This window comes from Borostomias antarcticus (assembly GCF_949987555.1).
Source record: "Borostomias antarcticus genome assembly, chromosome: 13".
NCBI lineage: Eukaryota > Metazoa > Chordata > Actinopteri > Stomiiformes > Stomiidae > Borostomias > Borostomias antarcticus.
This window is the reverse complement of record NC_140246.1, coordinates 9,203,092-9,222,797: the sequence shown is the minus strand read 5'-3', so window position 1 is coordinate 9,222,797 and position 19,706 is coordinate 9,203,092. Positions and strand designations below refer to the sequence as shown.

The window sequence follows — 19,706 nt, the reverse complement described above, 5'->3', positions numbered from 1 at the left end:
TTCCCCTCCTCTACCTCTCGCCTCCCCTTCCCCCCTCACCTCCAATAGGCTGTTCCCCTCCTCTACCTCCTGCCTCCCCTTCCTCCTCACCTCCAATAGGCTGTTCCCTCTACCTCCCGCCTCCCCTTCCCCCCACACCTCCAATAGGCTGTTCCCTCTACCTCCCGCCTCCCCTTCCCCCCACACCTCCAATAGGCTGTTCCCTCTACCTCCTGCCTCCCCTTCCTCCTCACCTCCAATAGGCTGTTCCCTCTACCTCCCGCCTCCCCTTCCTCCTCACCTCCAATAGGCTGTCCCCCACCAGTGTGACCAGCAGCTGGTGCCCGTGTCTCTGGCGGAGCAGCGCGGCGTTCTCCGATGCATACATGCAGGTGAAGTCGAACATGGCCACGTCCGGCTGCCCGTAGTGGTTGATGGCGAAGTCCAGAGATGGAAGCTGGTGATTGGTGGAGAAGTTGGCCGCCTGTCGGGCGTATGCCAGCAGCGCCTTCTGGTCCACATTCCCCGGGGAAAGAAGTGTCTCTGTGTCTGCATGGTCCTGAAGGGGGGGGGGGGGGGTGTAAAACAGTTCATAATAAAGTGTAATAAAGTAAAATCAATGACGTCATTAAGTGTGGTAAGATGAGATGCTATGAGATTGTGTTTGTGTTGCTGGTTACCATAAGAATGACTCCCTTTTCCAACAGACTCTGCTTCTTGGCCGTCATCACAAAATAGTGAGTGTCATCCTTGTAGTACACTATGTTCTCCAGGTCTATCCCTGAGAGTCAGATAGATGAAGGGAGGAAGAGAGAGGGAGAGAGAGAGAGAGAGAGAGAGAGAGAGAGGAAAGGAGAATGAGAGAGAGGGAAGAAGAGAGAGCAGGGTTATAGTGGATCTCTCTTTGGCTTCAGATCCACCAGGGACAATCACTTATCAATGTCTCCTCTGGTTATGAAGAGACATACTGTATCAGTCTAACACTGAATTAGAATTACGAACATAGAATTAGAATGAGGTAATACATTCTAAGTTGACGTTCTATGGCTCCGCTGATGTTCTAGTTCATTGTCTAGTCAATGAGGTTTTTTGGGCTCCAGGGGTCTGACCCGTGGTGTGGCGTAGCTCCTGGAAGAACCTCTGGTTGAAGATGAAGGCCACCCCGCTGATCTCCTCCACCTTGGCCTCGGCCGTGGTGTTTCTGTTCATGAAGTTGGCCGTGATGGCGATGGCCAGCTTCCCGCGGAACTCCTTACGCCTGAACCCTGATTGGACGCACGGCAGGAAAATAAACGGGAAGAGTGAATTCTGACGTGTCAGAGGCGAGGAGATGATGAACTACAGTGTAGTTGTGTGTGTGTGTGTGTGTTCTTACCTGGAAGTGTGTTTCGTCTTCCATCTGCACCAATTATAACATCAAACTCCAGCTGGTTAAGAGGGTGAGATCTGGGATGGACCTCCATTCTCCATCCTACTTCTGACAGACAAGGGTATCAATCCATATTCACTCAATCACACACACACACACACACACACACACACACACACACACACACACACACACAGGTATCAATCCATATTCACACACACACACACACATACACACACACACACACACACACACACACACAGCAGGTCTTACTCTGGGTCTGCTGGTTCCCAGTCGGCTCCAGCAGAGCTCTGAACTCCACGTTGACGTGCACCTCCACCCCCAGGAGCAAAGCCACCTTCAGCAGCACCAGCTGCAGCTGACGGATACCTGCGGAGAGAGGGGGAGATGGGGGGGGAGTTGAGACGGTTGGAGAGAGTGTGAGAGAAGGAGAGAGAGGGGAGAAGAGAGGATGAGAAAGAGGAACAGATAGAGAAAGAGAGACTCAGTACAGCCTAGTTAAAGAAGATTCACCCCTGTACACAGGCAGTTTTCCCCATGTGTAGCTCTGGTGGCACCTGGTGGCTACTACCGGGCCGGCAGTTTACTCTGCAGCATAAAATCAGAGCAGTGGGCACTAACTCGTAGTGAGTGGTGACACAGTGGTGAGGGGTCAGGGGTGAGGGGGTCAGGTTCTGGAGGTGTCCGCAACGTGGCTCCTGATCCCATACTCACTGATGTGGTCGATGGCGCCGGCGCAGAACTTGCCGTGGAACTTCTTGGCCCCGAGGCCCCTGAGGTCGTGGATCGCAAAGGGCCAGAGATGGAGAACGTTGTTCCTGGAGAAGGCGTCTCTCTTCTCCAGCAGGACCACCCGCGCTCCCAGGAAACCCAGCTCCACCGCCGTACGCAGGCCACACGGGCCCGCCCCGATGATCACACACTGGGGGGGGACACGGGGGGACAGGGCTGGGGGGGTCACACACCTGCACCTCAACTCACACATTATACACTATGTGACTGTACAGTAGCACTGAAACCACACACACCATATACAGTACCTGTGTGTGTATGTGTGTGTTTGTTTTACTAAGAATAGTAAAACAAGAAAAATGCTCACTTGTGAGGACATGGGGATTGTTTGTAGGGTTTGGGTTACAAGTAGAGTTAGGATTTAGGACTAGGTTAAGTTTAGACAGACCTCACAAGTACTGTATAGTGTGTGTGTGTGTGTGTGTGTGTGTGTGTGTGTGTGTGTGTGTGTGTGTGTGTGTGTGTGTGTGAAATCATTACCGTAGTGTTGGCACAGGCGTGGCCCTTCATGTACTCGGGGTGAGCCGCTCGCTTGTCCAGCTTGGCCCACAGCGCGTTGGCCCTCCAGTAGTTCAGCCGGGCTTTGAGTGTGTGGTACAGAGGCCGCTGGTGTGTGTGAGGGTGTGTGAGCTCCAGGCGCTCGCACAGCTGGCTGAAGGCACGGAGGGTCGCCCTGCACGTGGACGCCTGGACAAAGTCGTCAAACAGAACGTGGGCGCGGTTCTCAGGCTCCGCCTTGTCTCCCATGGTGGTGACGCCAGGAGCAGGGCACCCTGGGAAGGGTGTCTCCTGCTGATGACACCGCCTCGACTTGCCTCAGCTCCCGGACTCTCTGATTGGCCAGCTGGAGAGGAACAGGCAGAGAGGACCACAGCTGATTGGATCATTCCCTGCCTGTTTGTAATTCATGCCATACTGTAGATGTGGGAGCAATTTCAGATCACTTCCACATCTATGGCAGGAGGGTGGGTGTGTGTATTTTAGGATCTTGTCCAGGATGTGGTGCAAGGGCCTATGGGTAAAGAAGTATACAGTATCTGGTTCTCACTGTCTCACTATAATCTCATATATACAGTACACACATATGTACTGTATGTACACAAATATAGGCCTTAGAGCTCCTAACCAATAAGATTCCTGTGTCATAGTTGATCAATACAAAATGTACTGTCTGTGTTATCTCAACTGATGGAAATTTACTGTGTAGACAAGGATAATTGTTTTGGGTCAACTGATTTGATGACTGTAGAGGCCTTGAACCCAAGCCATCTCATATTTGTCACGAGCTTCGTTATGAATAGTCTTTATCAAAGTCTTGATCATGATGTCATACATTCTGAAACTGATGATGTGTGTGTGCTATTTTGCTGCCAGAAAGTTATGAGCTAGTGGCGAGGCCAGTCAGCTGCACAGATAAAGTATGAATAATAGTGTGTTTTTAAATAGTCCACATGGATATGTCAATTGAATAAAGGCTATTTTATTTTTTATGGAAGAGCGCCTTGACTTTTTGGGGGAAACTTATGAATAACAAAGTCTTTATCTCTATGTTGACCTAACTTAGTAAGGTCCCTATGCAACACCATCTTTATAAGAGTGTATGCTCTGAAGCATCTTTATAAGAGTGTATGCTCTGAAGCATCTTTATAAGAGTGTATGCTCTGAAGCATCTTTATAAGAGTGTATGCTCTGAATGATTGGGGGTCCTTGCTGCATCTCTGCTTGAGTGCACTGAGGGTCGCCGGTGTTTGCAAAATAACTTAGTTAAGTCTTAGCTGAAGACGGACAGTTTGTTGTGTATTTACACTTTATTGATTCATCTCACTCTAGGGTATGTACATGATTACAAAATGTAGATGTGTACAGTGGTACTGTAAAATATCCACAACACACATATGTACAGTACACACATAAACCACACTGAACTAATGGAGCAGTCCACCAAGCTTGCAGCACAGTCATCACATAAGGAACAATACAGAATGTGTGTGTGTGTGTGTGTGTGTGTGTGTGCGCGATAGGCTCAGGAGACAGCACAATACCCCTTATACACTGAGGATCCATCGGCACCAAGCACCAAGACACAAACACACACACACACACACATACAACTAACACACTCCAAACAAACACATAGGGTTTTTTGATTTACTATTAGACAGAATACCAGAAGAGAATTTATTGTCAATATGATATTAAATCGAATATTGGCCATTAATCAGTTATTAGAAGCTCCAGAACCAGAACATTCAACATTATGTTCTATAACATTAGAGCCAATGAGATGAGGTACAGAACATGAATTAACAGTCCAGTCAAGCTCCCTCTCTTCTTTCAGGTGTGTTCCCACAAACCCTGAAAACTGCAGTCGTCAAGCCACTCTTAAAAAATAATAATCTAGACACCTCACAAGTGAATCCTGCATTTTGTTTTAAATGCCCTTTAATAATGTTTTTTGCATTTTGTTTAATATGTACTTTTATAATGTGTTTCTTGCACTTTGTCTTGATGCTAATGCTTGATGTACAGCAAAGCACTTTGAATTGCCTTGTTGCTGAAATGTGCTATATGTGCCAAATACTGTAAACCTGCCTTGTCTTGCCTTGCCTGCCCATGTTTGGCCTCTCATCACCATCAACACACAACACATACTGTACATGAGTTTCCCTCCACTTTCATGCACTCAATTCATAAAACACACACACACACACACACACAAACAAATACAGCTACCGTCTGAATGGGACTTACAATTAGAAATATAGACTACATAAATATTCAAATTACAATTACAAAAGACACACATACACACAATAACACACCTGTGCAAAAACAGAACTTACTGTTTGCTGTGTTGTTCTTTCCCCTGTGAACACATCCTCACCCCTTAGAGGCAGGTTGCCACGTGTCTCAGCGCTCCTAAACCCCTCTTCAGCTCGCCAGCCCCCGCCCCCCCACAGAGATGCACTGTAGAGGCTGCTCTGCTATCCTGTCCTCTCTGTGCCCCCCTCCTCCCATACACACTCAGTCAGGGTAGACTGTGAATCATTGTGTGATGTAGTTCCCTGCTTCGGTTTTCTTACTCAAAATACACACACACACACACACACACATACACACACACACACACACACTGCTTAAACAAGGTCACAGCAGAGCTGGTGAGCAGACTCCTCCCACACAGTGTTTACAAAGACACAGACACGCGTGTGCGCGCTCGTGCGCACGCACACACACACACACACACACACACAAACACACTTAATCTCACTTGTCCAGGGGAGGCAGACTGAGGTTTAACAAGCTTAAAGAAGAGAGGGATCAAAGAGAGAAAGATCTGAAAACGTGAGACCGAGAGAGACAGAGTAGAGTAGAGAGAGAGGAGAGACAGAGGCAGTAGAGAGACAGAGTAGAGTAGAGAGAGACAGAGAGAGAGAGAGTAGAGATAGAGTAGAGACAGAGTAGAGAGAGTAGAGAGAGAGACAGAGACAGTACAGAGACAGAGTAGAGAGTAGAGAGAGACAGAGTAGAGTAGAGAGTAGAGAGAGACAGAGGCAGTAGAGAGACAGAGTAGAGTAGAGAGAGACAGAGAGAGAGAGAGTAGAGATAGAGTAGAGACAGAGTAGAGAGAGAGACAGAGACAGTACAGAGACAGAGTAGAGAGAGAGACAGAGACAGTAGAGACAGAGTAGAGAGACAGAGTAGAGAGTAGAGAGAGACAGAGTAGAGAGAGAGAGTAGAGAGACAGAGACAGTACAGAGACAGAGTAGAGAGACAGAGTAGAGAGTAGAGAGAGAGACAGAGTAGAGAGAGTAGAGAGACAGAGACAGTACAGAGTGGAGAGAGAGTAGAGAGAAACAGAAAGAGCAGAGAGACAGAGTAGAGAGAGGGACAAAGAGTAGAGAGACAGGAGAGAGAGAGACAGAGAGTAGAGACAGAGTAGAGAGAGAGTACTGTAGAGACAGTAGAGAGGGAGATAGAGATAGTTGTTGGATTGTTTTGATTGTATTGTTATTTGCATATTATTGTGTATTAATTTCTTATAATTAATGTTAATAATTTTCTGTACTGCTTTTCTGTACTGCTTTGACAACATTTTTCTTCTGACATCCCAATAAAGCTTGAATTTGGATTTGAGTAGAGAGACAAAAAGAGAAAGAGAGAGAGAGAGAAATAAAAAGAAAGAGAGCTAACCCATTAATGCACTCTACATTGAAAAAGCTTTGTGTAGCTACCACTAATCTTTCCAGCCTGGGCTAATACTGGCTTGCATCCTACCTCTCTCGCTCTCTCTCTCTCTCTTGCTTCCTGATTAGCTCACACTAATCTAGTAATTTGTTTATTGACGTTGTCTACAGCTACTCCTAGTCGCAGGAATTGTCGCCACCCTGTGGTGAACAGTGAGACTGTATTTTCTGAAGATTATCTTGCTTCACTCTGATTATTGAGACACAAAAGCAGCTGATAAAAGTGAAGCAGTTTTAATATGGTTCATGTAAAATCTACAACAATATATAGATTGAGGTCCAAAATCATGTAGTTTGCTGCAAAAAGACAAAAGAAGAGAATGATTAAATCAAGAATCACGACAGAGGCAAGAATGTGTGTGTGTGTGTGTGTGTGTGTGTGTGTGTGTGTGTGTGTGTGTGTGTGTGTGCGCGTGTGTGCGCGTGTGTGTGTCTTACCAGAAGAGCTCGTCCCTTAGTCTCAATGGGCAGAAACCAGGTTCCTAGAGCACACAGGAGACAGGCCACAGCGAAGGGTAGCAGAGCCAGCACCACCGACTGTGACATCAGAACCTGCCACACACACACAGACACTAACAATACACTCAATCATAGGCACAACACATACCACATAGTGATTAAACATATACCCTAGCACAGACCTACAGTACACACACACACACACCTGTGCGATGAAGGGGGCAATCATGCCTCCTATGCGGCTGAAGGAGGTACAGAAGCCCATCCCCAGAGAACGAGCTGCTGTTGGGTAAACCTGAGACGGAGAGAGACAGATGATGTGTCACACACAAACACAAACTCAAACAAACATAGACAAACACACACACGCCTGAAAGGCCTTATTCAGCCCCGTCCGCCGCCATTACATGGATATACTTGGCTCGCGCTGGATTTCTTCTAGAGGCCTCCGAATTACACCAAAGTTATCTCGGTGAGTCAAACGTCTTATAATATGCCATAAATAAGGGCCAGGTTGTCGAAAAAGAGCCTTCTCCTTTAAAACACAACCTACAGGGCGCCCTAGTGACTTATCGGGTTAAGGTGTGTACCATAAAAGCTAGCCCTTTGTTTGAATCCGGCTCAGGCCCTGTGCTGCATCTCGCTGCATATCTCTCTCCATATCTCTGCATCTCTCTCTCTGCATCTCTCTCTCTCCCTCTCTCTCTCTCCCTCTCTCTCTCCCCTCTCTCTCTCTCCCCTCTCTCTCTCTCCCCCTCTCCCTCTCCCCAACATTTCCTGTCAATCTTCACTATCCTATCCTAATGAAGCAGAAATACCCTAAAAAATAATAATCTAAAAAACCCCACAACCTACACATAGACATCTACAGTAAGTGAAATAGTCAACTCATATCCACATACCTCAGCAGTGTAAATATAAACTACGGTGAAATTCATGGAGACCACAGATCTGAGCATGAACAGCAGGGCAGTGAAGCCAAGCCTGGGAGAGACACAAACAGACTGGTATCTCTCCAAAGGCTTCAACGAACAACACACTCTGGACAACAATGTCATTACAAACAGGACACAAATAAATTATGATATACAACGCATCCAGACAGTATTCACAACCCTTCACTTTTTCCACATTTTGTTACATTACAGACTTATTGTAAAATAGTTAGTTTATTTTTCTTCTAAAAAATCTACACACAGTAGCCCATAATGACAAAGTGAAAACAGGTTTTTAGACATTGTATAAAAAATACAATAAATAAAATCACATGTACATAAGTATTCACTTCCTTTGCTATGACACTCAAAAATGGAAAAAAACTGAGCAAGCGGGGGAGAAGGGCCTTGGTCACTAGTATGACTCCTTGGACAGGGAGGTGACCAAGAACCCGATGGTCACTCTGAAAGAGCTCCATAGTTCCCTTGTGGAGATGGGAGAACCTTCCAGAAGACCACAACCATCTCTGCAGCACTCTATAAATCAGGGCTTTATGGTAGAGTGGCCAGACGGAAGCCTCTCCTCAGTAAAAGGCACGTGACAGCCTGCTTGTAGTTTGCTAAAAGGCACCTAAAGGACGCTCAGACCATGAGAAATAAGATTGTCTGATGAAACCAAGATTGAATTCTTTGGCCTGAATGCCAAGTGTCATATCTGGAGGAAACCAGGCACCACTCATCACCTGGTCAATACCATCCCTACAGTGAAGCATGGGGGTGGCAGCAGTGGGGATGTTTTTCAGCGGCAGGAACTGAGAGACTAGTCCAGATCGAGGGAAAGATGAATGCAACAACGTACAGAGAGATCCTTGATGAAAACCTGCTCCAGACTGCTCTGGACCTGACTGGGATGAAGGTTCACCTTCCAACAGGACAACGACCCTAAGCACACAGCCAAGATAACAAAGGAGTGGCTTTGGGACAAGTCTGTGAATGTCCTTGAGTGGCCCAGCCAGAGCCCGGACTTGAACCCGATTGAACATCTCTGGAGAGACCTGAAAATCTCACCGATGCTCCCCATCCAACCTAATGGAGCTTGAGAGGGTCTGTATAAAATAGGAGACACAGTACTAAGTTATGGGTGTGAAATGTAATACTGGATTAAACAGCTTTGACTATTTAATACATTTGTCATATTTTTCTAAAAGTCTGTTATCACTTCATCATTATGGGGTATTGATTTTTGAGAAGAAAAATTAACTCAATCTATTTTAGTCTGTAAGGTAACAAAATGTGGAAAAATAAAGGGGTGTGAATGCTTTCTGGATGCGTTGTATATGTATTACTCAGAGTTGACTGGTGCCACCGCCCCCCACACCCCTGCGCAGTGCATTGTGGGTCGTACATGGTGGTGCAGATGTTGATGAGCATGAAGGCTGTGGCTGACACGACCAGCAATATCCCCATAGTCATCCTCCTCCCAAAACAGTTGAGCAGGGCGATGTTCACAGGGATAACTGGGGGAGAGGGACAGAGAAAGAGAGAGGGGGGGGGGGGGATAGAGAGAGGGGGGGGGATAATAAGGGAGAGAGGGAGAGAAGGGGTGAAGGAGAGGGAAGGGGGGGGGAGGAGAGAGGGACAATAAGGGAGAGGGAGAGAAGGGGTGAGGGAGAGGGAGAGACAGAAGGAGGAAGAGAAAGGATGAAAGCATGAGTTACAAGTACACATCCATACAGAAGTAGGTCCCTCCGTATTACACACTCAAACACACACACACCTACACACCTACACACACACACACACACACACCTACACACATACACACACACTGTGGAAAGATCTGGATCTTTTGGAGCTAGAATGAGGCCTACTGGCGCTGACTCCCTTGTTCAAGAGCCTGAAGCACAATCTGAACATGAAGCAAACAGAGATAGTGAGGATGGAATCCGAAGCACAATTTAGCCCAATTCCTGAGTCTCAGAGTGACCATAACGTAAGGCAGTGGAGATGAAGTGGTGGTGGTGTATGATGATGAGGATTTTGGAGCTTGCTGAAAAACACCAGGAACAGGTCTCAGTGGAACCAACAGCAAGCAAAGCGATGGGGAACGCTTCTGACGAAAGCAGCTAACAACAAATCCTGCATCTTCCTCGTCATCTGTTGCTGAGCAGAGAAACCGATCAACTAAAACTGTAGAGTTCCTCAAGGGTCAATATTAGGTTCCATCCTCTTCCTCCTGTACATGCTACCCTTAGGTGAAATCCTGGCCAAGCACAACATATGCTTTCACTGTTTTGCCGACGACGTTCAGATCTACCTGTCCTTTGACCCTAGGCCAAAGGACAGGTCATACTACAGCCATTGCTAGATTGCCTAGCCGACATTAAATCATGGATGAGTGCTAACTTCCTCAACCTAAATGAGAGCAAGACCGAGATCATCATATTTGGCATTGGCAATACCTCTCCGGTCCCTTTTGTCGATGCCCTAGGTCCTCTGGGCTCTAACATTCGATCCTCTGTTAAAAATCTCAGTGATCTTTGATTGTGCCTTTAAATTCAATAAACAAGTCAGCTCAGTGGTTAAAAACAGCTTTTTCCATCTTAGAACCCTAGCTAAGAACAAGGCCTATCTTTCCCAGAGCGACCTAGAGAGAGTGATTCACGCCTTTATTACAACACGGCTGGACTACTGCAACGCGTTATATGCTGCCATTGATCAGTCGTTGCTCCGCCGCCTGCAGCTTGTCCAAAATGCGGCTGCTCGACTCACCAGCACAAAGAAGCGTGAGCACATCTCCCCAGGCCTGGCCCAACTCCACTGGTTCCCTGTCCGTTATCATATTGATTTTCAACTACTAACTGTTTTTAAATCACTAAATGGCCTGGCTCCACTGTACCTGACTGAGCTCCTGCGTCACCATACCCCATCCAGAGCCCTAAGGTCAGCCGACCAACTGCTGCTGGAGGTACCCAGGTCTAGGCTCAAGACCAGAGGGGACAGAGCCTTTGCCATAGCAGCCCCTACACTCTGGAATCACCTCCCCCTTCATATTAGGTCAGCCCAGAGCCTGGAGGCATTTAAGTCCCTGCTAAGGACCCATCTTTTCTCCCTGGCCTTCGAATACAGTTCACCCTGCCTCCTGGTAATCCAACCGTTGCTATTTTAGTCTCTTTTAACTTTATTTTGTAATTTACTGCACTTTGACTTGACTTGACTGCACCAAGAGGCACTGCAAAGGAGGAACCAGGGCCTCCCACGTCATCTGTTGCGAAGAAGAACAAGAAAACAAGGAAGGCCAAACCAAAACCACTACCCAAGAGTCCTGCTGAGACCCCTGAAGGCCCCGGACCCGAGAGAAGGTTAACCACACCTGAAAACATGAGAGGAGTAAGGTGTAGGGGGCAGGTGAACCGTGCGATTGTGAAACGTAAGGATGGGTCCCTCTGTGGAGAAGACACGACCCCACGCCATTCAACCACAACCGCAGAGAATGGTCTCATCAGCGACCCATTCCACATTGGATCCCCAGAAGCTGTACGCCTATGGGGGAGTTTGGACCGGAGAACGAGGAGTTTGGACCGCTCGGAGAGGGTACTGGTAGAGAGGGAGAGATGCTGCAAGGCCTCATCAAAACCATCCCTCGCCGAAGACCCCGAGGATGGACGTTTGTGGGATTAGGAGAGCGCCTGACAAACGAAGCAAGTGGCATCACTATCAGTCCTCTGGTATGTCTGAGAGGCTTTCATCTGATGAAGATTAGTGAAAAAGGATCAACATTATACAGTAAAATGCTTGTAACCAACTATTATTCATCTAATCTATAATGAATGTGTGTTAATGACAGACTACACGAGCAAGACAAGTATTTTGAATCAATGAAAGTGGGAGTAGCCCATGTTACTTGCTGTTCAATTGTGGAAATGAATTGCTTGGTAAGAGGTTGGCGTACGTGACTGAATGCATGTAGTTTCACATTGTGACTGAGGGGGAGGAGATACGTTATTTTAATATCTAGCGTTAAGAACAAACTTTTTGCACATCTGTACGGGCGGGTGCGTCGAAGAAACAATACAGGCTGACTGAAATAAAGAAAAGACTCCCGCACACTGTCCTCTTCACTTGCAGACAAACATTTAATCAACAACGTTTCGGTCCTAGACCATTGTCAGGTTGAAATGACAAGAACACTGAATTCAAATGTCTTAAATACAGGTAGGTAGGACTGTTAACCAATGAGGATTAAATTGATGATGACATCACAACAAAGTGTAGGTGACAGACCTCTCACAGTAACTATACAAATAGAAGAACTATGTACAACTAGGTTCAGCCAGCGTGGATACCCCACCGATTGGATCAACAATGCCTATGAGACAGCATTAAGAAAACCACGCTCGGAATTACTCAGAAAAAGTAAGAAAAAAGAAAAGAGCCACTCGGTGACGTGCATAACCACCTACTCTCCCCGGACTCATGCCATAAAACCTGTTTTCAAAAAACATTGGCATATTCTCAAATCTGATCCTGAATTAGCCCACATATTCAAAGAGCCCCCTCTTTTTGTGTACAAACGTGGCAGGAATCCGAGAGATCATCTAGTACATGCAGACTTTTCTTGCCAAGAACCCACTGCACCCACACAGAGACTTTTACGCCCCATCCCCTATGGGACCTATCGCTGTGGAAACTGCACACAGTGCAACAACACTTACAAAACCAATAGTTTCAGTCATCCTCACACCAACCAGACTTTTCCCATCAGAAGCGTTATTTCTTGTTCTTCATCCAACTGTGTATACATGTTACGTTGTCCATGTGGGTTGGCCTACATAGGAAAAACAACCAGAAAACTAAAACAACGTATAAGTGAACACAAGAGTACCATCCGCAGAAATGACAGAGACTATCGGGTGGCTGTACACTTCAATGACATGAAACATGACATTTCCGCCTTACGTTTCTGTGGCATTGAACAAGTGTAAATTGCCACGCAGAGGTGGTGACCTTGACACTATGTTAAAAAGACGCGAGGCATTTTGGATTTTTACTCTACAGACTCTAGCTCCCAGGGGTTTGAATGATGAGCTTCTGCTGAACGTAATGCTATGATGCTATGTCTTGAAGTTATTTTCTTGCTAGATTGATAGCCTATTCTATGGATATTGTTTGCTGTCCTTTTCACACTATAGGCCACTAATATCCTTACATTGACTATCCTTAATTGAGTCATTTCTTTTCAACTAATTCACCCCCCTCCCTTTTTTCTATTCAGGGACCTCAACCCAGGAGTCTGATTTAGCCTACTATATTGTCTATATAGCCTATACTTCCTGGATTCCTCTTCAGTGTGCCCCCATCTCTTCTTTATACCCACCTCCTAGAAGTACTTCCTGTGTATATTCATTGTGTATGATTATATATTGTTTATATATTATGGTGATGAGTGTACATAGTTCTTCTATTTGTATAGTTACTGTGAGAGGTCTGTCACCTACACTTTGTTGTGATGTCATCATCAATTTAACCCTCATTGGTTAACAGTCCTACCTACCTGTATTTAAGACATTTGAATTCAGTGTTCTTGTCATTTCAACCTGACGATGGTCTAGGACCGAAACGTTGTTGATTAAATGTTTGTCTGCAAGCGAAGAGGACAGTGTGCGGGAGTCTTTTCTTTAATATCTAGCGTTAAGCCATCATTAATTAATCAGAGCTGTTCCAGGAAACTGTTGTAACTATTTACTAACCAAGAACTCGTTCCAGGAAACTGTGAACTTGTTCCACTGACGGTAGTATTAGTCATGTTAGGTTGATTTTGTTGTAGTCATGATAAAGTAATGCTGTATTTGATTGGTTGATATGTGATGTATGGAACCTGGGAGGAGAGAGAGGTATAAAGCATTAGAATCTGGGGACTCCAATGCGCTGGCCACCTCAAACAATTGGAACAGGTCCCCCAGTGCTGCCTTAGATGGACGACGGACATTCAGAGTAGAGATCGGACAAAGCTTGACTCAAAATCTGGTAATCACATCACCTTAGTTCACCAAGAAGACTACCCCAGAGGTTGTGCGGTGTATGGGACACTGGGGACTCCCAGACTGAGGGCCAGGTGAACTGGCCACAGCCTGGGACTAGTGAGGTGGTGACTTTGGACTGACATTTATCTGGGGATGAACCATACCCACAGCAATGTGGGAGAACAGAATTGAAAAGACATTCCACATTCACAGTCAGGGTAGCAGACTGTGAGCCTCTGCGACATGGGACTGAGTCCCCATGAACATTGGGCGTTTCCCAGCCAAGTCAAAGCTTTGTCACCAAAATACTGTACATCTCTCACATGAAATCCATTTGGTCCTGTAGGTAAGAAGCACTGATAGGGGTTTTTATATGCGTTGGGCCATCTTTATAGAATCTCTCTCCAACATTCCCAGTTTATTAACTGTTCGATTTCATTAGATCTTAGCAATCTGCCAGGAACTGGTGAGCTGGATAAGATCATTCAACAAATCTGGCCTCCCGGGCAAGTTCAAAGTGTGGATATACCAGCATGGATACTCTGGCCGCTAATTGTCTATGAGGTCCCCATCTTCACCGTGGAGACCTCGGAGAGGAAGGTCAGCAGCTGTCTCAGGAGATAGTTGGGATTGCCTAGAAGCCTCAGCAACATCGCCCTCTACGGGAACAGCACAAAGCTCCGGATGCTGAGTTTAAGGTGACACAGACAAGAGAGGTGCCGATGTACAGAGACTTGAGAGACCCAAAGGTGGCCCAGGCAGGAGTGGTGGTGAGAACTGGAAGGAAGTGGAGTGCCCAGGCTGCTGTGCTGGACACAGAGTAACGGCTGCGCCACAAAGATCTGCTGGGTGTAGTGGTTCATGGTTGATCTGCTGGGTGTAGTGGTTCATGGTTGATCTGCTGGGTGTAGTGGTTCATGGTTGATCTGCTGGGTGTAGTGGTTCATGGTTGATCGGCTGGGTGTAGTGGTTCATGGTTGATCTGCTGGGTGTAGTGGTTCATGGTTGATCTGCTGGGTGTAGTGGTTCATGGTTGATAGGCTGGGTGTAGTGGTTCATGGTTGATCTGCTGGGTGTACTGGTCCATGGTAGATCTGCTGGGTGTAGTGGTTCATGGTAGATCTGGTGGGTGTATTGGCCCATGGTTGATCTGCTGGGTGTAGTGGTTCATGGTAGACCTGGTGGGTGTAGTGGTTCATGGTAGACCTGGTGGATGTAGTGGCCCATGGTAGAGCAGGCTTGGGATTGTTCCCAACACCCCAGCACAAGGAGGGCAAGGGGAAGGAGTGGCAGAGGCAGTTTCCGGAGGAGGTGAGGGCTGCAGTGGAGGAAGGAAGACCAACCAGAGCGGACGGTTTGAGGCAGCGGGGTGCCTGGACAAGGTGGGAGCAAGTATCACCCTCCTGATTCGGGGGGCAGTGTATGATGTCCTGCCGAGCCCAGCGAACCTCTTTACCTGGGGAAAAGCGGAGACCCCGAACTGCCCATTGTGCTCAGCAAGGGGAATGTTGGAGCACATACTGAGCTCCTGCCCAAAAGCACTCGGCCAGGGAGGGCTGGTACCCCTGGCGCCATAACCAGGTGCTGAAATCTATTGCGGAGGCCGGCATCAGCAAAGGGATCAGTAGCTGCAGCTGAGTGCGCAACACCGCCCACACAATTGCGTTTGTTAAGGCAGGAGAGCAGCCAAGGGCAGGACAGAAGAAGGCGGCAGCAGGGATCTTGGCAACTGGCCCAGGAGCGGCGGCTCTCAGCAGATCTGGAAAAACAGCTGAATTCCCCCAGCACATTGTCAGTACTACCCTGAGGCCAGATATCTTTCTGGTCTCCGAGAGCACCAAGAACATCGTCATCATGGAGCTGACAGTGCCGTGGGAGGATCGCTCGGAGGAGGCTCATAAAAGGAAGAGAACCAAATGTGAAAAGGTTGTCTGCTGTCGAGAGCAGGGCTGGAGGGCGAGATGCACGCCCACTGAAGTAGGCTGCAGAGAATTCGTGGGGCGCTTGCTCCACAAAGCCCTTAGTGCACCGGGCATCACAGGAAGAGCAAGGAGCAGAGCCATCAAGAACCACCACGGAAGCAGCTGAAAAAGCCTGGAGATGGCTCTGGATCAGGAGAGGAGGTCCACAGGGGCAAGCGAACGCCACCTGAACACAAGATCAACCTGCGGTGAGGGTCGTCTGGGTAACGGTGTCTGATGTTGAAAGTCCCAAAACACCTGGCGACCCCAGGTTACATCACTTATGGTGTGTTCAGGTGCATAAGAAGATGTATCTCAAGAACTGATTTGATTATATACCAGTATATTGCATAAGTCTGCCTCTTGCAATTTCCTACTCATTTTAAATAAACAGCTATATGAGCATTATAAAAGTAAGTGTTATCTCCTGTCATCCTTACGAGTACTTTGGTTATGTAAAACATTAGGTGACGCATGCCCTGTAATTCTTATAGGTTGTCCTAGTTCTATAAATAACATACCTTTGTAGCTAAAGTATACTAGCTGCTAAGACCATATCAGGCAAATGCACCAACAGACATCTCATTTAGGGAAGAGTAGTCGTTAACCAGTAGTGGCCCCAGGCGGTATCCCCTCCTGCAGCTCATAAGGGGGTGCAGTTGGAGTAGGCTCTGGGTGGAAGACTGTTAGCAGCCAGAGAAATCTTCTCATCACCTGCCTAAGTAAGCTATCAGAAACCCATTACAGGGGAGACCCGGTGGGCTGGTAAATGACTTGTTGGACGAAGGGCAGGTCCGGACCTCTGTACTGGGTTTGCCGGGAGAGAACACACACACAAACACACACAATAACACACACACACACAAACCACCCCCCCTCCTTCCCCCCCAGCCCCGCCCGTCTCCCTTGACTCACGTGCCACCTCCCCCAGGCTGCTGATGAGGAGGGTCTTGTAGTCGCTGGTCCCAAAGGGGATGCAGTAGCACAGTGTGTCCTGGTGGCGGCGCTGCACCAGGTGCTCTGGGTCAGCGTCTGTAATGCACAGCAGGTTCTTCTCCAGCAGCTCCGAGCTGCTGAGCACCGAGCCGTAGTAGGCGAACGATGCCACGAACCTGGGGTACACACACACGCACGTGCGCGCGCACACACACACACGCGGCATGTTTCAGAGCCACACTGTACTACCATTACACACAAAAAGGAGCCAATCAACAGCCATACAAACAGGTCGGTTCTGCCCTTTGATTGGAGGAGAGGGAGGAAGGAGGAGGAGTTACCATGAGTACCACAGCAGTATGGAGGTCTTCCTGTAATAGGGGCTGACCAGCATGCGCCAACTGCCTCTGTCTTTCTGAAACACACACACACACACACACACACACACACACAAACAAATACATTACTGAGTCATTGTCAAACACGAAAACACAAACAATGTAACATTCAAATGGAACTGTGCCAAACCAAATATGGAAGTACAAACATACACACACACACGCAACGCATGCACTCTACCTACCACTACAGGCTCCACCAACTTTCCCGGTGGCATGGAGGATCTGTTCATCCTGGCGATGCGCTGGAGGGTTTCCACAGCAGCCTGCACGTTCCCCGCCGACACGTTATAGCGGGCCGACTCTGGGATCAACTACACACACACACACACACACACACACACACACACACACACACACACACACACACAGGAGGTGGAGAGAAGAGGAGGAGAGGTAAGGTGAGAAGGAGAGGAGAGAAGAGGAGACAGGAGAGGGAAGGGGAGAGAAGAGGAAAGGGAAAGGGAGGAGAGAGGAGAGGAGGAGAAGAGAGGGTAGGGGAGAAGGAGAGGAGAGAGGAGAGGAGGAGAAGAGAGGAGGAGAGAAGAGGAGAGAGGAGAGGGAAGGGGAGAAGGAGAATCACAACACTGATGATGACAAGGACAATAGGGTTCTGGAGGTTGGGTGGGGGGGTGTTAATCAGAGGAGCTGGGTGAGGGGGAGTGGAGGACATGGTAGGCCCCTCCTACCCACAAGAGCACCAGGAGGAGGACGCTGGGCGTGACAGAGAACCGGATCATCCAGCGCCAGCCCATCGTGGGGACCACCGTCATCCCCAGAATGACGATCAGCATGGAGCCCAGCATCCAGAACAACTGCAGCAGAGGACAGAAACACCCCAGCTGCCTGAGCACAGTACGGTCGAGGTGATGATGATGATGATAATGATAATGATGATAGATCTAGGAGGACTTACTGCAGCCAATGGCAGCATGAAGGATCTGTACTTAGCAGGAAGGAACTCTGTTTTCAGAACAAACCTAGAAAGGAAAATATGTATTAGATTGTATTTGTGTGTGTGTGGTTTGTTTGTTTGTGTGTGTGTGTGTGTGTGTGTGTGTGTGTGTGTGTGTGTGTGTGTGTGTGTGTGTGTGTGTGCGTGTGTGTATGTGTACATATGTGCATATGTGTGTGTGTGTGTGTGTGTGTGTGTGTGTGTGTGTGTGCATCACCCCTGAGAGACGCCGGCCACGCCGCAGCCAACCATGACACGCAAGAAGATAAACCAGCCGTAGGTGGGAGCGAACGACGTAAGGAGAGAGAAGTACGCACTCCACACGAAGCCCCCAAACACCACCTGCACATACAGTACCACACACGCACACACACACACAGGCATCACAATCAACCAAAAGCAATGCACGTTTAACACTATTCAATTAGTCATTAACGTTGCCAACCTTCCAGCGTCCATATCTGTCAGCCACATATCCACTCAGCACACCGCACACCATGAACCCTAGGAACACCATCTGAGAGAGAGAGAGAGAGAGAAAGAGATGGAGAAGAGAGGGAGAGAGAGAGATGGAGAAGAGAGGGAGAGAGAGAGAGCAGGAGAAAGAGAGGGAAAGAGAGGGAGAGAGAGAAGAGGATGAGTGTTATATTTTGGGGTGTGAAATGTAAAGCACTGGTCAAACCCATGGCACATCCTCACATCAGGCAGTGTGCCGATTGGTGGATCCACTCACTGTGGAGACCAGAGCCACCTGCCAGTCATGCAAACGCCACTCGCAGCGGATCTCTGGGGACACCACCGCCAACAACATGATCTCCATGGCCTCGAGTATCTACAGAACATACACACACACACAATTATTCCTATGTCATGTCACAAATGGAAAAGTGACACGGAGATTAAGACTAGGGATGAAACGGTTACTGGTTCCGTGTTAAACCAAGGTAAAAATGCCCGACAGTTGGCAATACCGCTTCAAAACGATGGTAAATACTATCCGACATCAACGTGGATTTGTTCTTAGAGGGCTGAAGTCTGAAGTTAACTGGGGAGTTTGGAATGGATGGAAATGTTAATGTCATGGTTTGTCTAACTTGCTAATAGCTTGTGTCGATAGTGTAAACTGAAGCTTTCAATGTAACCTACTCTTGTAAAATATGTTGTTCTCTAGGCTAGTTGCGTGCAACCTGAGTGAGTGAGTGAGTGAGTGAATTATTGAGAAAGAATGATTTCAATGTGTGTATCAGTACCTTTTGAACATTTTCAGCATATTTTAACATGTGATAATACTGATGGATGTGTCAGGTTGACTTACCGTGGCGCTGCCCATGATGAAGAAGAGCAGGATGTGGAAGCACCCAAAGCCGATGGTCTCCACCGCTTCCTCCACGCTATACGTCGGAGACTCTGCAACAAGGTCTGAGGTCAAGCCCTGTGTTTGTTTACCCTCATAAACAAACACACACACGCACACACACAGGCTTCTAGCTTACACACACACACAGGCTTCTAACTTACACACACACACACAGGCTTCTAACTTACACACACACACAGGCTTCTACCTTACACACACACACACAGGCTCAAACTCGAAAAGCTAGCGATTCGTTGGCATGGGTGGGGAGTGA

The 19,706-nt window shown here is 47.6% G+C and overlaps 2 protein-coding genes across 2 annotated transcripts in view; both read right to left on the bottom strand.

Annotated features, from left to right (window-relative positions):
* The window catches only part of mical3b (microtubule associated monooxygenase, calponin and LIM domain containing 3b), a gene marked incomplete at both ends in the record, with an annotated part of 21,921 nt that extends 19,013 nt beyond the window's left edge, over positions 1 to 2,908 (bottom strand). Inside the window, 7 exons of the mRNA XM_084447749.1 lie at positions 281 to 538; positions 660 to 760; positions 1,089 to 1,244; positions 1,355 to 1,456; positions 1,622 to 1,738; positions 2,084 to 2,291; positions 2,642 to 2,908. Coding sequence (XP_084303875.1) covers positions 281 to 538; positions 660 to 760; positions 1,089 to 1,244; positions 1,355 to 1,456; positions 1,622 to 1,738; positions 2,084 to 2,291; positions 2,642 to 2,908 — 1,209 coding nt within the window. The remainder of the gene's footprint in view (positions 1 to 280; positions 539 to 659; positions 761 to 1,088; positions 1,245 to 1,354; positions 1,457 to 1,621; positions 1,739 to 2,083; positions 2,292 to 2,641) is intronic.
* Positions 2,909 to 2,977: 69 nt separating this feature from the next.
* On the bottom strand, positions 2,978 to 19,471 carry svopl (SVOP-like; the record flags this gene model as incomplete). The annotated part of the gene is made up of 14 exons (XM_084447748.1): positions 19,391 to 19,471; positions 18,809 to 18,907; positions 18,521 to 18,592; positions 18,293 to 18,417; positions 18,037 to 18,100; positions 17,810 to 17,935; positions 17,306 to 17,434; positions 17,064 to 17,137; positions 16,702 to 16,898; positions 9,208 to 9,319; positions 7,770 to 7,851; positions 7,073 to 7,162; positions 6,830 to 6,960; positions 2,978 to 3,005 (listed from the first exon to the last, which is right to left on the bottom strand). The coding sequence occupies exons 1-14, from the start codon at positions 19,403 to 19,405 to the stop codon at positions 2,978 to 2,980; spliced, it is 1,344 nt and encodes a 447-aa protein (XP_084303874.1). The 5' UTR covers positions 19,406 to 19,471.
* Positions 19,472 to 19,706: the final 235 nt, after the last annotated feature.